The sequence below is a fragment of the Kogia breviceps genome, chromosome 19 (assembly GCF_026419965.1).
Source record: "Kogia breviceps isolate mKogBre1 chromosome 19, mKogBre1 haplotype 1, whole genome shotgun sequence".
In the NCBI taxonomy this organism is placed as follows: Eukaryota; Metazoa; Chordata; class Mammalia; order Artiodactyla; family Physeteridae; genus Kogia; species Kogia breviceps.
In genome coordinates, this window is record NC_081328.1 from 674,332 (window position 1) to 696,111 (window position 21,780).

Sequence of the window (21,780 nt, forward strand, 5' to 3'; positions counted from 1 at the left end):
CTGGCCAGGGCAAGCTGGAGACATGCTCTGTCACGAGGCGAGGACCTGTCCTCTCTTGTGCCAGGGCGCGCAAGGGAGAGGGTACAGAGGTCACGCCAGCCGATACCTCCTGGTGGGCCTCAGGTCCAGGGGCATTTCTGGCAGGTGATGCTCTCCGGCCCTTCCAGGTGGAGCCTCGTTGTTCAGCGACTGCCTGTTGAGCTAGGAAATGGGGTGGGGCGCTTCCTCCTGAGTCAGGGAGCTTGAGGCTTCGCTGGGAGGCAGACACACACTCCCAGGTGCCAGGTGTGGGTGGGAGGAGAGCCAGCAGCAGCGGCGGTGGGGGTGGCAGCGGGGGGTGGGGTGGGGGGGTGCTGCTGAATTGGACCTGGAGGAGGTGAGGCAGGAGTTTTCAGATCCCTGGGCAGAGGGGACGGAGGGGATAGACCAGCCTGCCTGGAGGAGCGTTGGGGGCCTGCAGTCTGCGCCTTCCGAAGGCAAGGAGGAGACTCCTTCCCGTCCACATGGTTCAGCCGGGTGGGGAGTGCGTGAAAGCCTGTGTGTGCGTGCGTGAGTCTTACCTCTTCCCTCCTCCAACTGCCATGTCCTGGCTGAGAACCTGGCTTCACTTGTACAGAGAGGACGTGGTCCAGGGCTGCTCGTGGGAGCGATCTGCTGAAGCCTCCAGGGACAGTACCGAGGTTGGACGGATGAGTTGAGGGCAGGGTGGCAGGTGTGCTTGTTAACATAAAGTCTTCCCACGGCGAGCATAACATTTTCTAACTTTCTCTTTGGCGTGGGCTGCATGTATTCTCCTAAATTCTGATACATGGAGATACAGGAGAGGTGGCCATCGTGCCCAGAAAACCCTGGAACGAGGCCTGTGAGGGGCCACAGAAGGGTGGCCCAGGCCCTGGCCTGCCAACTTGCTAATTGTGTAACCTCAAGTAAAAATAAAAAATTTTTGTTAACAGTTTTATTGAGATATATAGTTCATACACCGTGCAATTCATGCCTTAATGTAAACAAATTTAGTGGTTCTTAGTATATAGAGTTATACAGCCATTAACACAGTCAATTTTAGGACATTTTCATCACCCCGAAGAGAAAAACCCTGTGCCCTTCAGCAGTTATTGCCCATTTCCTTCAAGCATCCCCCAGCCGCTCTGTGGACCTGCCTGTTCTGGACGTTTTATGTAAATGGAATCATACGACAGGTGGCCTTTGTGTCTGCTTCTCTCACGCAGCATCACGTCTTCAGGGTTACCCCGTGTTGTCAGACTTTCACTCCTTTTTAAAGCTGCAAAATCTTCTGTTTGGCTGGACCGCATTTTGTGTATCTGTTCACCTGCTGGTGGACATCCTGCCGTTTCTGCTTCGGCTGTTGTGCTCTTGTGGATGCCCGTGGACAGGTTTGCAGCTGTGCTGCGGTTTCTTGGCTGTCTGTCAGGGAGCGGAATCGCTGGGTCACGTGGTAACTCTGCCCGACCTTTTGAGGGCTCTCCACACTGTTCCCGCAGCGACTGCGCCTATCTTACATCGTGACCAGCGAGGGAAGGTTCCAGCTTCTCCACATCCTCCCCAGCACGCCCCATCCATCTTCCACACTGTGCTCGTGGCGCTCGTCCTCGTGGGTGTGAAGTGGTCTCGACTCACGGGTCTGAGTGTGTGTTCTCATGAGCAAAACTGTGATGGTAATGAAGAATGTCTGTTTTATTTATTTATCAAACATTCGTATGGCATTTCCTGTGTGCCGGACGCTGCTCGGAGGTGCTCCGTGCCCCGTGGCTCATTTATGAAGCCATTTTGTAGATGGAAAAACGGAGGCTTGGAGAGCTGGGGTCTCCTGCCCACGGCCACGCTGCTGCTCTGCGGCTGTGTGACTGACACACACGGTGCCTGGCACTTCTGGGTGCACTTGGTGAAGCGTGCCAGGCGTGCCTGCTCGGGCCGCACGTTCACGGGTTTGCGGCCCTGCGTCTTTGGCCTTGTGAGTTACCAGAATTTGTTTGTCTTTTCCCGATAGAGAATGACTCCTGTGTCCTGGTGGAGGGGACGTACCATGAAGGACACACAAGTTGTCCCTGTCGCTGGGTGGCCCTTTCATCCTTCCTTCCTGCTAAGCACTTCCCGCTAAGCAGTCAGGTCTGGGTGGGAGATCACTGAGGCAGAACTATTCATCCTTCCTTTGTCCCTGTCACCTCCCTCCCCTGCCTACTGGCAGAGTACCTGTCCTGCGTCACGGGGACAGAGACCTGATTGTTTTCCTTCAGCCGTGTCCTCCTGGAGCCTCTCTCCTCAGCTCACCTGTAGTGGTCTGGTGGGCAAGGCGGTGTGGGGCCCTCCAGTCTTACCCGCCCCCGACTTTGCCCAGCCCTACTCCACTCTGCTTCCCCTGAGATGCCCTGGGGCCCCGCTGAGGGCCCCTTGGCAAGGCTTTCTGTCTCAAGAGAAGCTTAGACTCTGTCGAGGTTTTTAACTCTTTGGGCAGTGGCTGACATGGGTGGGCTTCAGGGCGCCTTGTTGCTTTCAAGCGCATCTGTGGGGCAGTCCCCGACTTCTCCCGTGTGTGTTCTGGTGCTTTCTCCTGTATTTCCTCTCGTGCCGTGCTTTCCCTGCATCAAGGCTCCAGAAGCCTCACACAGAAGCCTAGACACAGACCCGCTGTTCATCCTTGAGCGGACACTCATCCCACTCAGCACTACCTGAGATGGGCGCGGTTTCCCGTCAGCGGGCAGGTTTCGCCAGCCTGCGATGCTGCCGCCCCCTGGGGCTGTGCCGCCACCGCCGCCTGGGGCAGAGGGAGCTGGGCAGGTGCTCTTGAAACTGACTGGGGACCCCTTCCTCCCTGTGCTGCCCTTCCTGGGGCGGGGCTGCTCTGGCCTCTGAGAAGTGGGTGCAGGGAGGGCCCCATCCAAGACAGGCTTAGGCAGGGGGCTGGTTAGTTACTTGGAGGTGGTGGTTCTTTGGAGACCCTGGCACAGGAGAGACCGTTTCTGACCATCTGAAATCCTGTCAGGAAGGGGTGCTTTCAAGCCGGGGCTGTTCCTCTGGGAACCGCGTCTCCTTGAAGAAGGGGGTGGTCTGTGACCCGGCCGGCCTCTCTACACTGCAGTGCTTGGGTTTTTAAAATGGTAATTCCAGCCTTGTATGGGGCATCTTCTACCCAAAGGGAGGTTTTTAAGTATTGGAGTGCAGTGTACATATAGACAAGCGTGCCCATTACAAGGTCTGGCTGGGTGAGCTTTCACATGCCTGGGGTACCCATGCCGCCAGCACCTGGCTCCTTGAGGTAAACACCTGTGGGGGGCCATCCTGGGTGCCCTGCTGGTGCTCAGTACTGTACATCCGGTGGCCAGAGGACTGAAAGCAGCCTCGCTGCCCCCGCTGTGAGTCTTTGCCAGCGAGCCTGAGCTTGTTCGGGGCCAGGGACACTCTGGAGACCACTCTCCCCACACTCTCCCTTCCCAGCCCCGTGCCCAGCTGGGCGCCGGGGCCCGGATGCGGCCTGCCACAGGACTCAGGAGGCCCGCTCCTCCCGAATGCCTCCGTGCTCTGAGCAGCTGCAGAGATCCAGGGTGGAGCGCTGTGCATGGGGCCCAGGCAGCCCCTGTTTCCTTCGGAGGCTGAGGCCTCCCTGGGGTTAAGGAGCATCATGAAGGACCTCATGCGGGCGCACAAATGGCTGCTAGGTCTCCGTAACCGAGCTGTAAGTTTGCTCAGTCTTGGAAGGACATGTTGGGAACGGCAGATTATAAAGATGGACCTTAAAACGTTGCCAGGTCAATGCAGAGCCCCAGGAAGTGCAAATTTCTGAGAAATTGATTGGGAATTTCCAGTAGGAAAGAGACAAGTGAGAGCATCCTTTCTCACATGCAGGCCCCACCATACACGCAGGGGCCTCGGCTCTTCACAAGCCCTTTTATTGAGGTGGGGAAGTCTTCGGAAGCAGAGAATGAGGTGAAGAGAACCATGAGGTATGGAAGTTTAAGCAGGAGGGGGTCCGGCTTTGATGAGCTCCAGGCTCCCTACCCTGAGAAGGAGGGAGTTGGTGCTCGTGGGTTCTCTCTGTGGGATCGCGGAGAAGCACTTCAGTCCGGGAAAAACAGGGTGCTTGTTCCAGGGCCCTGGTCTCTCACCAGGAGGCTCCAGCTCCTCCTGCTGACAAGCCCCAGGGATCCTTGGGAAGGAGCCTAGGAACCTGCACAGGATGGGGCTTCGGTCCCGCGGCCGAGTTTGGACAGAGTGGGGAGGAACCAGGGCGGCCTGGGTCCCCTTCACATTGCTCCAGCCCCGTGGCATTCGGGCACAGGGCCTGTCCTTAGAGGGGTTGGGGCTCTCAGCCCCAGGCCGGTTGCCCTTCTCCAGGCCTGCAGCAGGTGCGCCCTGGACCTGGCAACCATGCTGCAGGTGGACGCCTGTGTCTGACCTCAGAGCAGGCTTCCTCTGCCCTCGATCCTGGACGCCCGGGTTTCCCTGGAGTCTGGGGGCCATGGGAAGGGCTGGAGGGCTGTGGCTGTTCCTGACCTGTATCCAGGCCGAGGGTCCCTTGCTGGAAGCTCTCGTTACCCGCTCTGCTCTTTTGCGTTCCAAAACCTGGATGGCAGGGGAGTCTTAGTGATTCCTGATGTGGTGTGAGCTCAGATCAGAGCTTCTCTCTCTCTAGGTTGTGTGGATTCTTGGAATAAATCAGAGAATTTCTTCTTGAAGTGCTATTTGAAGTCCTTTGGGCTGCCAGCTTGTGTGGGTCCTGCTTAGCCAAACCCTGTGGTAGCGCCAGGCCTGCTTCGTTTCTGTGTGTGTGGGTGCATGTGCGTGTGTGGGGGTGCGTGTGCGTGTGTCGGGGTGCGTGTGCGTGGGTGCATGTGTGTGTGCGCGTGTGCACACTCTGTGGCTCAGTGCATCCCCTGTGCTGCCTGCGAGCTCCCCCCGTGCTGTGTTCCAGCCAGAGGAGCCAGACCCAGTGCTCATGGCAGGGGCGGTGGAGGCAGGAGCCTGTGCCCGTGTTGCTGGTCACCTGGGCCCCTCCCCCTCTCATTACACGGAGCATGGTAGCCACGGGCCTCACCTCCCACCTGGCTCCTGTGGGTGGTGGGGTTGCCTGGCATGGTCTCCACTTTCTCAGTCTGCCGAGGGCCTCACAGTGTCACCAGGGAGGAGAGGACCGCCGTCCCTCCCCCCGTCCCCTCAGGCTGCTCGAGGTTTCGTTTTCTTCCTAGTTGTGGCTGGCAGGGCCTTTTGGGGGTGCTAACACGAGCCCTGGGTGCTGGGGCCCCTTACGATACCACATCTCCAGTAGCACCCACTCTCCTGTGCACCCCCATCGGCCCCCACACCCAGCAGGCTTGCGACAGCTGTGTTTTGTCTCTCCTCTCCTCTCTGTCACTGCTTTCATTAGGTCCTCTTTGGCCCGGCCAAAAGCTGCCAGTGACCTAGTACAGCTGGCTGGGGCCTGGGCCAGCCAGCCAGCCGGCAGGGCCAGGCCCGCTGTGGCAGCAAACGGATAGGTCTCCCCTCTAGGCAGTTGTTCCCAACCTTGGCTGGACATTAGAAGCATGAGGGGACTTTTTAGTAATTCTGATGCCCAAGCCTCACCCCAGAAAATTTAAATCTGAGTCTCTGGGCTTGGAACCTCCATTTAAGGATATTCCCAGATGATTCCTTTATTCAGCAAAAGTTGATAACCATTGCTTAAAGCTCTAATTGCTTTAAGCTGTAAGACCTTAAAGTTTAAGACCGCTCGCCTTCTTTCCAGCCTCTCCGGTGGGGTCTGGTCCTCGAGAGCCTCTTCTAGCTGCTTCAGACCCCAGTACTGGGGGTGAGCAGGAGGGAGCTGCAGGTGGGGCTTGGTGAATGTTATGGCCCCAACAGCTGCGTGGCTTTTAGTCCATCTGTAGCAAACAGCAGCTTGTTTTCTCTGGATCTACCTGGCAGGCCTTTGGACAGGAGAGCAGTCAAACCCCGTAGCACCGTAGCACTCCCTGCCTCCCTGGCTGAGGCAGACTTGCAGAGGCGGCAGCAGCTGAAGGCCAGAGCTGGGGTGTGGGAATCTCCATATAAGGCACCATTGTTGCAGCCAGCCTGCCGCCTGCGTGCCAGCCCTTGCCTCCTCTCTGGAGCAGCTCCCTCCCACCTGCCCTGGTCTCTGGCTAGGCTGCAAGGGCAGCTGCTGCCAGGAGGTGCCTTTCGCCCTCTGTGTCCCCTCCTTCCTCCGGTGCCCCCCTCCTTAGCGTGCCCTGGCAGAGGGGCTTAGGAGCCATGCTGGAGGCAGAAAGTGTGTGATAACGTCTGCTCCCTCGCCGGGCTCTTAGGTTCTTCTCCCTGCAGAGAGTCCAGGCGGTGAGTGAAAGGAAGCGCGTGACCTCGGACACCAGTGGAGTCTGCACAGCCAAAGGCAAAAGGGGCCTGCACGTGGCGCATGGTGCGTGGGCGCCACGCGCTAGCTGGTGAAGTGGCCCCATGGAGCACTGATTTACAGTTCCGAGCCACCGTGCATGTGCTGGGGCTGGACAGTGAAGTAAAGGGATGGGGGTGAGGGGTACGGGCAAGCGAGGGGAGAGGCTAGAGTGATCCGTTCGGTCTTGGGTTAAAGTTGGGGACGCCAGTATGTTTGGCATAAGAGAGACATGTGAGGAGGGAGAGAGAGATAGGTGGAAAGGGATAGACAGATAGGTGGGGGGTGCTGGATGAAGATATGTGACTGTATACAGGTTATATGTGCCTGAATTTCTTTGTTCTGTCAGCTGAGAAGGCCTAGAGGCAGCACATCCCAATAGCCATGAGCATACCTAGCACCTAGGTATTGATTTCGAATTCTGTTCTCCCATGAAAGGAACCAGGGCTCCTTGGAGAAACAGCTGACTCTAGGACCAGGGCAGGTACATACAAGCTGAGCCTGGGGCACTTTGTTGTGCCAGACGGTGGGACGTGCATACGCTGGTGGGGCACGTCCAGGAGACACAGGGCCACGTGATCAAGGCCAGAACAGCTTGAGCAACCAAATCATAGTGTGGTATTGGATTATAACTTACACTATAAAATAGGTGTCATGAGTCAGGAATGAGTGAACGAGAAATAAACACGTGGGGGAGAAGACACAAAACCTCCCGCGCAGAAGGATTCCAGGTGATCTGTGTGGCGGCTCCGCCCTCAAAGAGGTGGCGCTCAGCCCCCACTCCTTACGTGTGGGCCGCTCACAGCGACGTCCCTCCTGGGAGGACGGTGTGGACAGGGGGCAACAGTGACGAACACAGCCTCGGCCCGGCGCTCAGGGTCAGCGTCGACAGTGGAAGGTCCTGCGCCCTGGACGTGACGTGAGGAGAACGGCGCTGCCCCTCTGCGGTCTCCTCCCCAGACCCACAACCCCGGTGTAACCACGAGGCAACACCAGACACAGCCCAACTGAGGGACCTTCCACCACACACCTGGCGGTCAGCGTTACCACGAAGGAGGCAAGTCTGAGAAAGTGTCGCAGCGGAGAGGAGCTAAGGTGACACGACAACTGCACGTCCTGTGGGGTCTGGGACAGAAAAGGACGTGAGGAGAAACTAGGGAAATGGGAGTAAACGATGGACTCCAGTTAACCGTCCCGGATCAGTACTGGTTTCGTGACCGTGATGAACATACCACACTGATGTGAGTGAGACGTTACCAGGAGGGGGAACGGAGAGCTCTCTGCTATCTTCACGACTTTCTGTAAACCTAAATGTACCCTAAAATTAGAAGTTCATTTTAAAAATAAAAAGGAAGAGGCAGTACCAGAGAAACTGGGAGAAAGAGGAGGTTTCTCCAGGCCAGGCAGCTGGGAAGGGCCGGGAAATGCGGTGCCGCTGGAGCTGCCCTTGGGGGGCAGCTGGAGGAAGGGAGGACCCTGATGGCTGGCGGGGAAGCCCGGGCTGGTGTCCAGCGCAGGACGGGGGGCTCGGGTCGTGGAAGCGAAGCCAGAAGGTGGGTGGGCTCAGGTCACAGAAAGCAGCACAGGCTTTGCTCATCCCCTGCGGCCCTGGGCACCTGCTGCTGTGACCTGGCGTTGGGAGGCTGGTGACGGCGGTGAGTCCGAGGCCGCGCTGGGAATGGCGGTTGAGGTGTAAACTAGTGCCTTCTCAGGACTCCTTGTGCTTCAGTTACTAGACTCTCCTTCCCACTCTTTGCCTCATTAAACCAGGGCAGCGGGGCCGGAACGGGGCTTGAGCCTTACTCATCCATTGGCACCGGGGGAACTAGCGCCTTCCCACCTTCCCGCGCGTGGGCATGGCGTGTCCGCCCGTCCTCTGTCCTCACTCCCACCTCCCTCCCCACCGTGGCCCTTCACTGCCACCTCACACGGCATTGACTCTGCCCGTCTGACTTGTTGGACATCGAGACCGCACGGTCAGCTCGGTGAGGACAGAGATGGCGGTCAGTTCGGTTTGTCGCTGCGTCCCCAGTGCCCGCAGTGGACCCGGCACACGGCAGGTGCTCGGCGAGTTCCTCCTGAGTGGCAAATGCTGTTGGGGGTGGCGCTTTGCCTTTATCTACACTGGAGGTGGTGCCAGCCCTGGGTTTATGGGGACAAAATGTCCATTTATCGAGGGGCCCTTAGCATCTGCATGTCCTCAGCTCCAGCTGAGCTCCACACCTGTGGCTTCTGCCCCCCCGAGCCGGGCTCTTCCCCGGGCCTCGCCAGACCAGCCTGGTCCTGGGCCACAAGGGGCCTTTTAGACTTGGCTCCTGCGTTCCCGGCCTCCTTCCCTCCTCCCCGCAGGCTCCGCTCACATATTTACTGCAGTGCTGAGCTCGCCGCGGCCGTGTTGTGTCCCCGGCCCCTCCGCCTCAGCTCTCCTCCTCTGGGCTCAGCAGCCCGGGCGCCTGCAGTCCGCTCCTGTGGGGCTCATCTCAGGGGCCTGTGTGCACCGCCTGCCGCTCCTGTGAACCAGCTTCTGTTTATTTCTGGTCTCTGTCGGGTCCTGACTTGAGCACGTCCCATCCCTGAAACACCCTCTGCTGGAGCAAGGTGGCCTCCGCGGGCTGTGGCTGCAGAGCCTGGAGCGGCATTTCAGAGCAGCGCATGGCGGCTGAGGAGTGAAGGGGGGACAGAGCTGCTGGCTGTGTGAGCCGCAGCATCCCGCCCCACCCCCGCCCCGGGCGTTTCTGTCCGGGGCGCCCGCACGAGCCTTCCTACTGCCCCCTTGGTACGCCCTTCATCGCCTGGCTCCAGGAAGCCACCTGGTGGCCCTGGCCTTCGTGGTGCTGCCCGGCTGCTGTGCTCCCTTGGGCCGTGTGACCCCTCGTGGGTGTGCTGCGTTACCCACCAGATACCTGATGTCTCAGGCCTCCTGCTCTGACGGACGTGAGTCTTTGCCAAAAGGAAACTGTCTCTGTTGAGAAGTGATAGGGCTGGGGGCAGGGACACTGGCTCCCTCTCCTTTGCATCTCAGAAGAAAATTGAGTTCAAGTCCCTTTTGTGATGTCTGTCCTCCTCGGCCCCCCAGCTCTGCCCCTCGGGACTGCTCCTGCTCTGTCTTTCGCCCCTTCCCTGCCGCACCCCTGCCCCAGCGAGGCTCTGCTCTCAGCCCTGAGCTGCCTCTGAGAGGCCTTTCCAGCTCCAACAGTCAGATGGTCCTTGGGGTCTCTGTCCCTCCAGCTCCCATCGTCTTTAGGTACCATCGTTTGGGGGACCTCTCCCAGAGTTGCTGCCAGAACTGTCTCGTGCCCAAGGGGTGGCCGTAGCAAAGGCTGTTGGTGGCAGCTTGCTTTCTTCACGAAGCCAGCTGGTGACCTTGCCTTCCAGCCAGCTGCTGACCCCCGTCCTCTGCTGTCTCTGCCTTTCCTGCTTCTGCCTGAGTCCCGTCGCTTGTGTCATTAGCCTAAAAGGGTCCATTTTCTATGAAGGCAGGGGGATAAAATTGCCCGCGAAAAGGAGCTGGAATATAAGCCAAGTGCAGAAAAGAAAAGTTCAGTTCTTGAGTTTAGCATCTTGTCCGGGGTCAGAGCCACAGTCAAGCGGTCTCCTTCTCCTGGGCCCCCCTCCGCAGCAGACCACGTCCTCGGGCCCTGCGGGCTGTGGCCGCCTCGGGCCCCTTTGTTCCAGTCCTACCAGCAGGCCTGCCCTCCGGCTTCCGTGGGCCAGACCCTGCTCATCCTTGTCGGGTGACCTGAGCGCTCGCTTTCTCCTCCACACGGCCTCTGCCGGGACCCTGTGAGCGCGTCACCTCCCCGGGCGCTCCCAGCCCCATACCTGCTGTCCTTGGACTCCTGTCACTTACCGCTACTTGAAATGGGATCATTCTTTGTTCTTTTTATTTCCCTTCATCACCACGAGAGTAAAGTGAACTTTTGTAAAGGTGACATTCTGTCTGTCCTTTTCTTACCTCTGTCCCTGGCACAAAGTGCAGGGGCTCAGTGAACACCTGTTGTCTGAATCCAGACTTTTGCCCGTGCATTCTAAGGTGACCCTGGGGTCTTTCAGGCAGGCCTCGAGGGCTTCTCCTCTCTCTCCCTCAGTAGATGTGATTATAACTGTCAAGTGGATCTGGTCAGAGACCAGAACTTAGGCAGGTGTGAGTAGAGCACCAGTTGTGCGTCGGGCAGGTAAGGACGTATTTCCTCCAGGAGTGTCCTAGGTCGGCTCCCAAAGACTGCGCGAGTCTCCAGGAGCAGAGCTCAATACGCGGTCGGTCGATACGTGCAGGCCCGCAGAAAAACAGGGGAAGGGGCGTGGGTGCCGGGCGGGAACCGGGCAAGGCAAAACTGTAAAGGTCGGTTTTAGTGGTTCTGCTGATGGGGAAGGAGATCGATTTACTTCAAGGGCTGAGCTAAGGAAGTGAGCCACCTGGCCCTGGGGCGGGCCCGGCCATCGTGCTCAGCTGCCCCAGTCCTGTTGGAGTCGGAAGGCTCACCTGTCCTGGGTGCTCTTTTGTACGTAGTTTGTACCGGAGGTCACCGCACCTTCCAGGAAAATAGTTCTTACGTCGTCCAGGTCCGGCTGAGGCGTGGGGCACTGACCCCTGTACGAGAGGGGAGCAGCAGGGCCCCGGGCCCCGTGCTGCCTGTGTGGGGTGCTTCTCCCAGCCTGGGCCGAGGATTGAGAGTGGGGAGAGGTAGGGAGCTGGGGATGAGAGGGTTGCGGTCGGCGCCCGTTGTTACATTCTGTGCACGTTGGGGAGGGCCTCACAGGAGGCCGCTGTGCGTTGGGCGAGTTGGCTGGGCTCCATGCGTAGAACGACCACTTCCGCTCAGGGAGCCTGTTGGCCCAAAGGCGCTGTTTCTTTTTGCCTGTTGCCCTGCGTCGGCTACTGCGGTACGTGTTGTCGCTCCCAGGGTGGGAATCCAAGTCGGCCTGGGCACTTGGTTCTTGGGGTGTGTATGTGCGTGCACGCGTGTGTGTTCACATACAGATAACATAAAACTTACCATCTTGACCATTTTCAAGGCAGCTCAGTGGCATTAAATACATCACATTGTCGTGTAACTATCACCATCATCCATCTTTGGAATTTTTCATCTTCCCAAATAGAAACTCCGTACCAATTAAACACTAATATTTGTCCTTTTGTGTCTCGTGTATTTCACTTAACATAGTGTTTTCAGGGTTCATCCATTTTGTAGCATGTGTCAGAATTTCAGTCCTTTTTTATTTTTTTAAAAATTTTGTTTATTTATTTATTTTGCGGTACGCGGGCCTCTCACTGTTGTGGCCTCACCCGTTGCGGAGCTCAGGCTCCGGACGCGCAGGCTCAGCGGCCATGGCTCACGGGCCCAGCCACTCCGCAGCATGTGGGATCTTCCTGGACTGGAGCACGAACCCGTGTCCCCTGCATCGGCAGGCAGACTTTCAGCCACTGCGCCACCAGGGAAGCCCCTTCAGTCCTTTTTAAAAAATAATATATTTATTTATTTTTGGCTGCATTGGGTCTTTGTTGCTGCGTGTGGGCGTTCTCTAGTTGCAGCGAGCGGGGGCTACTCTTCGTTGTGGTGTGTGGGCTTCTCATTGCGGTGGCTTCTCTTTGTTGGGGAGCACAGGCTCTAGGCGCATGGGCTTCAGTAGTTGCGGCACGTGGGCTCAGTAGTTGTGGCTCTCGGACTCTAGAGCGCAGGCTCAGTAGTTGTGGCACACGGGCTTAGTTGCTTCACAGCATGTGGGATCCTCCCGGACCAGGGCTCGAACCTGTGTCCCCTGCATTGGCAGGCAGATTCTTAACCACTGCACCGCCAGGGAAGTCCCATTTATTCTTTTTTTATAATGAATAATATTCCATTGTTTGGATAAACCATGCTTTGTTTATCTCAGTGGACACTTGGATTGTTTCTACCTTTGGGCTCCTGTGAATAATGTTGCTATGTATGTGGGTGTGCAAATACCTTCCTGCTTTCAGTTCTTCTGGGTATATACCTAGAAGTGGAATTACTAGGTGATAAGATGAGTCTATGTTTGAGTTTTTGAGGAACTGCCAGACTGTTTTCCACAGTGGCAGCACCATATTCTCTTCCACCAGCAAGGTACCAAGGGTTCCAGTTTTTCCATATCCTTGTCAACACTCATTACTTTCAGCTTTTTAAAAAAAATTATAACCATCCTAACAGGGGCGAAGTAGTATCTCATTGTGGTTTTAATTTGCGTTTTCCAAATAACTAATGATGTTGCACATCTTTTCATGTGCCTGTTGGCCATTCGTATATTTTCTTTGGAGAAATGTCCATTCAGATCTTTAGCTCATTTATTTTTTAAAAATTTTATTTTATTTATTTATTTTATTTTTGGCTGCATTGGGTCTCCGTTGCTGCGCGTGGGCTTTCTCTAGTTGGAGCGAGTGGGGGCTACTCTTCGTTGCATTGCGCGGGCTTCTCACTTCAGTGGCTTCTCTTGTTGCAGAGCACAGGCTCTAGGCGCGTGGGCTTCAGTAGTTGTGGCTCACGGGCTTAGCTGCTCCTCAGCATGTGGGATCTTCCCCAGGGCTCAAACCCGTGTCCCCTGCATTGGCAGGCAGATTCTTAACCACTGCACTGCCAGGGAAGTCCCTTTAGCTCATTTATTAATTGTCTGTATTTTTGCTGTTGCATCGTAAGGGTTCTTTATATATTCTGGATATTAATCCTTTATCAGATATGTGATTTGCAAATGTTTTCTTCCATTCTATGGGTTGCCTTTTTACTCTCTTCATTGTGTCCTTAGAGGCACAGAAGTTTCTAATTTTGGTGGAGTCCAGCTTATCTTTTTTGTTGCCTGTGCTTTTGGTATCACATCCAAGAAAGTCATTGTCAAATCTACTGTTACAAAGCTGTTGCTTTTGGTCTTCTCCTAAGAGGTTTATAGTTTTTGCTTTTACATTTGGGTGTTTGATCCAGTGTGAATCAGCTGTCACGTGAGGTGTAGCAGGCACCTGGCTCTTGTGCAGTCCTGTTGCCGTGCTGGCTGCGTGGGGAGAGCTGTCCTTCCCCGCGCTCCCAGCCCCATCTGAGGAGTAGGTGGGCCTTGGCCAGGAGCTGAGGGGCTGCCAGCCAGCAGGCCAGTCCTGCCCCACAGGTGTGAGAAGGAACTGCCTGGCAAGTAGAAAGGGTCCTTGTGTTTTTATTCTTCCTTAAGAAGTAAGTTTCGCTGACCCTACCAATGCCCCATGAAGGCAAGGAGTTTGCTGGTCGACAAAGCCCAGAACGGGTCATCACCAGCATCTCCCCCAGACCATGGCGCTTGTGCGACGTTGGGCTCCTCGGCCCTCTCCTCTTCCCAAAGCTGCCAGGCTGCCACCCTAGCGGGCCTGTCCTGCGTCTTGTGGGCCCCTCTGTGCTGAATCCACGGAGGCTCACGCTGCCCCTGGATGCTCCCAGGGCTGGATCTTGGAAGGGGGCCTCCTGGGGACGGAAGCAGCTGCTCACATGTCGTCTCCGGCAGATGCGTGTCGTCAGAGCCGGGAGACTGAATGAAGTTGGCCCTTGGGCTGCTCCACTGAGCTGCCCTGCTCTTCCTGCGGTTGAGGCCATGCAGAGGCAGCTGAGGAGCCAGGCTCCTGGGCTTCAGTCCACCTGTCGCTCTGGGCCTCTGTCACCTTCCAGGCCTGGGCTGGAGGCCGTGGGTGAGGAGTGCTCCTCCCGCAGGACCCTGGCTGGGGCTGGGACTAGCCGGCCGCAAGCCCTCCTTGCTATTTTCCACATTTGTGCAGTGGTTTGTTTTGTTTTTAGGTGTACAAGTCATTGTCTTTTAGTGTATTCGCAGGGTTGTGTATAACCATCAGCACAGTCTAATCTGAGAACTGTTTTCACCGCCCCCTCCAAAGAAGCTCTGCACTCCTCAGCTGTCACCTTCAGTCCTCCCCCAGCCTGTTGTCCTTCTGTCTCTCTGCATACTCTGGACATGTGTTGTAGATGAGATCATTGCAGTGTCACCACCCCAGCTCTTGCCTTTCAGCTCTGTCATCTGCAACTTGCTACACTTCTGGACCCAGGGGTGGTGGCCACAGAGCAGGGCCCTGGGCTCCTGGAGGCGGGGTTCCCTTTCTGGGCCCTGCATCTCCCTCCAGGTAACTCCTCTCCCTCAGGCTCCTCAGCTGTGGAGGACTTGTCACTGTGGCCTTTGCACATGTGTCCCCTGCTGTCTGCTTAACAAACATGAGATTTGGTAAGATTGGGTATTCCTATTTTGTAAATAAAGTGTAACTTCTTTACAAATAAGGCATAAATATTTATGCAATATAAACTTAGACGGGTTGGTTTCTTTCGTCTGTCATTAGAAAATGTGTACTGAAGCTCATTTTGGGCAGTGCCAGCGTAGGTCTGTGGAGGAGAATCCAGTTAGTTTTATCCAGGCCCGTGTGTGGACCAGGGGCTACCCACAGGGCCCTCCCCTCCGGAGGGGACAGGGCGACCATCTTGGTGGTGAGGGAGGTAAGGCAGGCGCTTCCGGCAGGGAATGGCCGGGCAAGAGGTGACCTGTTCAACGAGTGGACGCAGTTGCCTAGACCTGCGGGCAGGGACAGGAGGGGAGGCCGGAGTGGTCAAGGACCTCAGACTCGGGGCGGAGGGCTTGGGCCCGAGGCTGTAGGAGCAGCTGAGGTGAGGAGGTCTGGCGAGGCCTGGGCTCTTCCCCGGGAGCTGGCCGAGGAGCCGAAGCCACTGAGCCGCCACTGAGCAGATCCCAGGCTCGGGGCTCCCACCTTCCTGACTTGATTCGAGGGGGATGCAGCCCTCACAGCTGGAACCCCTGCTCCAGGGAGCCCATGGGGAGGAGGGCGGGGATGCTGCACTGGGGAGGGGCTCAGTGCTGGGCAGAGGGCAGAGCCCTGCCTCCCCCCACCTTCCCCCAGCTCTCCCTGCAGAGTGTGGCCGGGGCACCAGACCTGGACCTTCCCCAGTGCCTTAAGATGGGGGCTGGCGAGGCACGGAGGACAGACGTGAGCTGCTCGCTGCCCTCCGGTAAACCCCTTGGTGTGGCCCGTCATTTTTAAGAGCCACTTCTTGGGCATCTTAGGGCCAGCAGCAGGAGGCCAGGCTTTCCCTCCCGTCTCAGGGACAGGGTGGTCCGTGAGGCCTGGAGGTCCTTCCCGCCCAACAGGTCAGCTCTCTCCCTTCACCCCGTGGCCCCCTCTGTGCCCCAGGGTAGGAGGCACACGTGTCCAACACTTGCATCCCTTCTTCCCTTGGCAGCGCTCAGGGAAAATGCAGTGACTTAACGTCTCCTCTCCAGGTCATAAGGTAACTCCGTGTTTAACTTTTTGAAGAACGTCCACACTATTTTCCACAGCAGCTACTCCATTTTATATTTGGAGTGGGGATATTGTTACTCCCACTTTATGCCTGTGGAAACTGAGGCTCACAGTGTACAACTTGCCCGAGGTCACAGAGGTGGTGGTGGCACAGCTAGGATTCTGGTCCAAGGCCGGGGCTCCTCTTGGCCAGTGGGTTCTGGAAACCTAAGGCCCAGCGTTTAGCTTAGCCCCTCCGATCTCTGCAGGGAGGAGGGGGCTGGGAGCGCGGTCGGTGTTTGGCACCAGCACTCCCTCCTGTCCTGGGGTGATGGGCGGCCAGGTGGCAGGTCCCCTGTGCCATAGCCCTTAGCCTGGCTGGCCAGACATCCTCCAGAGCGGTGACTTGGAGCAGGCAGGTTCACACTGGAGATCTAAGGGGCAGGGAGGGTGCAGAGTCAGGGCTCCCTGGGAGGAGGTCAGCTGACAGCAAGGACACAGACCCGACACCTGGGGACTGGCAGTGAGCCTGTTGGCACGGCTGGCCTGGGCTGCTCTGCAGGATGGCTGTGGGCCCCCCCGTGGACCACGACCCGGAACGGGGGGGAAGCGCGCAGCATGGCTGGGCACGGCTGGCTGCCGGCAGCAAGAGGAACGGGAGGAAGGAAGTCCTGCTGGGCGGGCACCTTCTGGCCTCTCGTGCACCGCCACTGCTCCGGGGCCCCTGGCCCCGATCGGCAGAGGCCTCTCTGAGCTGTTGGGTCCAGGCAGGGGCTTGGGTCACTCCGGGTCCTGGTGGGATCGTGATCTCATGGGTATGCCTCAAGACCCCTTTTCCAAGAGTCTTCACAGTTTCCTTGGAGAACCTGGGCTTTGGGGATATCCATCTGGAGAGTGCTGGCTGCTGGGCTGGACTGTGGCCTGGGTGGCAGCTGGGGTGGTCACCAGTGCCGCCTCTTGAGAGAAGGACTCATGATGCATTAGACTTGGGGCTCTGTGAACAGCTTGGCAGGAGCAGGAAGAGCCAGGAGATGGTCTCAGTGAGCCTGACCAGCACCCGTTCCTCCCAGGACGTGGGGTTCTGGGGGTGCCTGCAATTGGGTGAGATACTCCCAAGGGCCACCTTCCTTCTGTAGAGGACTCAGGTCCCACCTCCTCAATCCCAAACAAAGGATGTGGTCTCTCCTTGGACTGGGGTGGAGTGGCCTAAGCAAGCTAGGACCTCAGACACTGTGGATGGGGTTGGGCTCCCTTGAAAGGTACCTTCCGACCTTGAGAGTGCTTCTTTGCCCTTTGTTTCTGTGGGTCTCCGTTTTCCCATCTGAATGGGGGAGTGAGGGGTAAAATGGAGGATTCCCATCCCATCTGAGTCTCGCCTTTGAGCTGCCTCCCCTATGGGTGTGTAAGCACAGCTGCCTGGTGGGACAGTCCTGCTGAAAGGTCTCAAGGGCCCTTCTCTGTGTTTCTGTCCAACTTTCCTCTTCTTTCTCTCAGGCTCTTAGAAGCTCACTCCTTCCCAAACTTCCAGGATCCAGCAAGAAATGGACAAGGCCTGTTTTCCCTGAATGGCACCTGCTTGGGCCAAGGGTGGGGGTCGAGGGTCCTGGTCCCCAGGGGGTGAGGCTGCGTTCAGGAGTTTGCTGGGTGGGCCTCTTGTGGGCCAGTGAGCAGACGACAGGCAGGAACACTGGGTTCTCGGCAGAGTGTGTTCACATCCCCAGACAGAGGCCCTTGTCTTGTGTGCTCTCCTGCTTGGCCGCCTCATTCTTAGAGGGTCTTCAGCGCTGTTGCAGCTCTGCCATCTTAGCTGGTGCAGTGTCGAAGCTACAGGAGGACCAGAGGCCCCCAGATGGCTGGAGGGCCATCCAGTGACATTGCTGGCTGAGGACTGAACCCATAACTTGGCAACACAGCCGCATCGGTTGGCCTTCTGACAGCCATCCCTTTTTTGGAAAGTGAAATGAGCAAAACTAGGTGATGCCCAGCCTTGGAGAAGGCCTGGATTCCTGACCTCTCGAATTGTAGGATGAGGGCCAGGAGCTCGTTGGACTGGGCTGGTTTCTCTTCTGACAGTGCCAGGGGTGAGGGCTGCATTACAGCCTAGATACTCACCCTGGCTCTCCCAGCACCAGGACCGCCTAGCCAGGCAACGGGTTGTTATGCGGAGTGCGTTCGCTCCCCATTGCTGATAATGCAGGTGGGCGTGCTCTGCTCTTGGACAGAGGTGAGGAGGGTCAGACCTCTGCCGGGGGCTCCCTGGAGACCCTTGGTTGAGTCTGCCCGAGCTGTGAGAGCAGGAGATGCAGTTGAAGGCAGAGCAGTGCAGGGGCAGGTGCGGGCGGTGGGAGTGGTCAGTGAGCGCGCGGCGGCGGCGGCTGCTGCTGCTTCCCCTGGGTGGCGCTGTTGAGACCGGAAGGCGCTGTCACGGGCGGGTCCCTGTGAGCCTGGACCAGTTTGCCAGTCCCCCCTTCTGTTTGCGACCCCTGTTTACTCTCCGCTCCCCCTTCTGCCCGTGTAACAGGATTAGATGACGCCTGCCTTGCGCTAAGTCTCATTTAAGGAGGCATGAGAGAGGCTGTAACTGCAAGATCCTGATGCGGAGGTGGTAAAGAAGCTTTCATGTCCTTCAGCCCTAGCTTGTTATGTCTTTGCCTTTCATCGGCCCGGGCTTCTGAGAGCTTCTCTGGAAGGAGGTAGAGTCTTCATGTCAGGGAGAGGGTGCCAGAAGTCTCACGGTGCCGTCGGTGAGTGAGTCCCGTGACCGCACGGAGCTGCAGGGCCAGCAGGGAAACCTCACCCGGGAACCCACTCACTGTGCAGAAGGGGCCAGTGAGCAGCTTGGTACCACGAGCCCTGGAGCAGTGGTCTCTAAAGAGGAACGTGTGCCTCCAGGGGCCCGCCAGGTGGCCTAGTGAGAAGAAAACTCTAGAACTTTAGATGATGTCTGTTATGGTTCCCGTCGAACTTACCTGCGTGTATGGTGTGTGTAACAGACTGGTGACTCTTCAGGGCCGTGCGCCTGTGCCGGCAGCATGGTGGGTGAGGGAGGAAGAGCCCCTCTGCTCCTGTCCGGCTCGCTCACGTCTGCGCTTCGAGCGCGTGCCTCACTGCCCGTGGCATCAGGGTCCTCCCTGAGGGCCTGTCTCATAGAGGCCGTGTGCCTTGTCAGCGCCAGCGGGGATTGAGTGCCCGCCTGAGGGAGTCTGACTCCGGCGAGGGCAGAGCTCGCCACCCAGAGACGGTTCCGAAGGGCGCTGGCACGCTGCCGGGGAAGGCCCCGTGTTCGACCCTCTGAAGGGAGCAGGGGCTGGGGCCGGGGCAGGAGCGGGAGGAAGACACACTCGTCCGGGCCGGGGGACCCAGGCCACCTCCCTTGTCCGCTGCTCCCGAGGGGCCCCCCTGCTTGGTTGAGGACAACCCACCAAGCTCCCTTTCCCAGCTCAAGGGCTGCCCAGGAGCCCCCAGGGGAGACGCTCCCAGGTCACCTCGCTCAGCAGGGGCGCTCGGCTTGGCGTGGGTGTGGCCCCTTCTCACGTCCCCACCTGGGGGCAGTTCAGAGACGGGACACACTTTGAACACACAGCAAGGGTGCGGGCTCTTTCCCCGTTGTGGGCTCACGGCCGGCCCTCCTGCCCTGCCACCTCCGTTCTGAGCTGGGCCCAAGGAGGACAGGCTGATCCCGGAGGCCCCCCACAGAAAGGCTTCCAGGAGCCAGGAAGCTTAGTCCTCTTCCCCTGTGGTGGCCCAGCGAGCCCACGGCCGCATCGGGGCCAGAACTCTGGGAACCCAGTGCCCCTTGGGTCTGGCTCCTGGGGTCGGCCCCAGGGGATAAGAAGGGGGGTGGCAGTGGGTCAGAAGAGCTCGGGGCCCCCCCTCCTCTGCTGGCAGGTGGGAGGGAGAGGGGGGCACGGACAAGACAGCCCCCAGCCCAGCAGCCACCATTGCCTCTTCTCCCTGCTGCTCCTCCGGGACCTGGGAAGTGCCGGGCGCTTGGGGAGGGCTCCGTGGGGCAGCTGCCCTGGAGGTGGAGGTGGGAGTCGGAACTGGGGCTCGCCTCCCTGTGAGAGCCCTCAGCGGGCTCTTTGCACCGGTGTGGTGTCACCCATGGCCACCTGCCTCCTCCCCATAAGCCTCCTCATGTTTGGGGGAGGTCCTCACCCTTCCCCTCAGTAGGAACTTCTTAAAACCACCTTCTCTTATTTTGGGGCTTCTCTCCCTAATATCAGTGTCTAATAGCTTAGCTGATAGAAAAGAGGGGGGAAGTTATTACTTGTTCCACCCGGGCCAGGCAGCCTGGCAGTGTTCCTCACGGGCAGCCCTGGCGGGTGGCCTGCCTGCCCCACAGCCCGCCTTCCAGATGTGCTTCTCTCCGGCCCCCTCCTTGCCTCTGAAAGTAGCCTTGCTCTTTTGAAGCCACCTCCTCCAGAGCTTTTCTCCCTGCTTTCTTGGACCAGTCGCCCTCTGAGGCCAGGCTCCTGGCTGCCTCTGTTGTCCCAGCTGTCTTAAAGGAGCATCTCCTGCCTGTCCCCACCCCCAGCCCCCCGCCCTCCTCCAGGACTAGCTGGGCTGTTGTTCTCCAGTGGGAAGGAATGTGCAGCTGGAGATCCTCTGAGAAGAGCAGGCCTGTCACCGCTCCTCCCTGGAGATGGGTCAGTAGGAAGGTGGGCTGTGAGGGCCGGGCTGAGGCAGCGCACACCCTGTCCTCTGCTGTAATCAGCTGTCGGCACAGCTGTGAGAGGCCCAGGTGACCAAGGAGAAGCGGGAGGGTCAGAAAGGACGTGGGAAGCAGGGACCCCCCTGCTGCCTTCCTCTGCCCCCGGGGTGATGGACTCCCTGCCCCATCTTCTTCCCCTTGCAGCCCACAACCCTCCCTCAGGGCACCATCAACATGAACCAGTGCACAGACGTGGTGGATGGCGAGGGCAGAACGGGCCAGAAGTTCTCCCTGTGCATTCTGACCCCCGAGAAGGAGCACTTCATCCGGGCAGAGACCAAGGAGATCATCAGCGGGTGAGTTTGCTCTGCACGTCTTGGAGAGAGGTGCCCCCAACTGCCAGCAGCTCCTTGGACCAGGCCTCCTAGGCACGACGGCTGGCGTTGCCCTCACTTTCTGCCCCCGTGTCTCCTTTTCCGAGTCCCTCTCTCCGCCCACACTGGCCTCACCCCCCACCCACCTTTGCTTCAGCCCCACGTGCACACACTGGCCAGGCCGCCCCTGCACGTCCCGCTCCCGCAGCGGCCTCCCTCTGCTGGCGCTGGCGCCTCTTCCCAGCCTCTCTCTGGGCTCCCATTCTCACTGCACTCCAACCATCTGTCACTCGGCCACGAGGGGCTCAGGTTCCAGAGCACATCCGACCTCGCCTCCCTCCTGCCTGAAAGCCCCTGGGGCCCTTCTCAGCCCCGCAGCCTTGCCCCCACCGCCCTGTCCCTCCTTGCTGAGCTGCTTGTCGCCGCACGCCCCCTGCTGCCTCTCCCCAGCTCCTCGCTTTCGTTCCTGCCCTCCCCTCCCCTCGGTGTGCAGCGACCTTCTGTCCTCCCAGCCGTGAGGTCTCTGGGAAGCCCTCCCCTGTGAGGCGTGTGGCTCCGTCAGCTGGCGCCCCTGATGGGTGGGGCTTGTCCGAGTGCGAGTGCGTGTCGTCCTCCTCCGCCAGCAGCAGGCCCTCGAGTGGAGGCCTGGGTCTCCCTCGTGTGCCCCGTGCCTGCCTGTGGGAGTCACCGCAGGCTGACCGCACACACTGCCTTCCTCAGCTGAGTGGAAGGGACAGAGTTCTGGGTCACCCACTCCCACAGCATGCCTTGGCAAGAGGCTTGGGGAGGCCCTAGGAAGTAGAGGGGCCCACATTTTCAGGCAGCCAGTAGGCCAGCGGGCTGAGCTCCAGGCTCTGAGCCCTGCCACATCTGCCTTCTGGGAGCCCTGCTCCTGGGGCACCTGCCACCAGTCCTCTGCGCCCAGCCACACGCGGTACGTGACACGGTTCATGACACGGTACATGACGTGGTACATGAAGCGAGCAGGTGCCCCGGCCCCGCCGGAAGCTCGGGTGCTGGGTCATGAAGAATCCCGTTGTCCTTTAAGGTGAAAAGAAAAAAGTGAACCAGAGGGGTTGGGGGACTGGGCCGATTATTACAGCACAGAAGACAGGGAATT

At 58.5% G+C, this 21,780-nt stretch overlaps 1 protein-coding gene across 11 annotated transcripts in view; it reads left to right on the top strand.

The window, feature by feature from the left end:
- The window catches only part of MPRIP (myosin phosphatase Rho interacting protein), a 135,275-nt gene that overhangs the window by 56,233 nt on the left and 57,262 nt on the right, over positions 1–21,780 (top strand). For 10 of the 11 annotated variants that reach the window (XM_067021089.1, XM_067021090.1, XM_059048856.2 and 7 more), the window contains exon 4: positions 20,491–20,642. In XM_067021089.1, coding sequence (XP_066877190.1) covers positions 20,491–20,642 — 152 coding nt within the window. Of the gene's footprint in view, positions 1–15,612; positions 15,643–20,169; positions 20,282–20,490; positions 20,643–21,780 lie in introns of those variants that run through there. The other variant, XM_067021091.1, reaches the window with a different exon arrangement.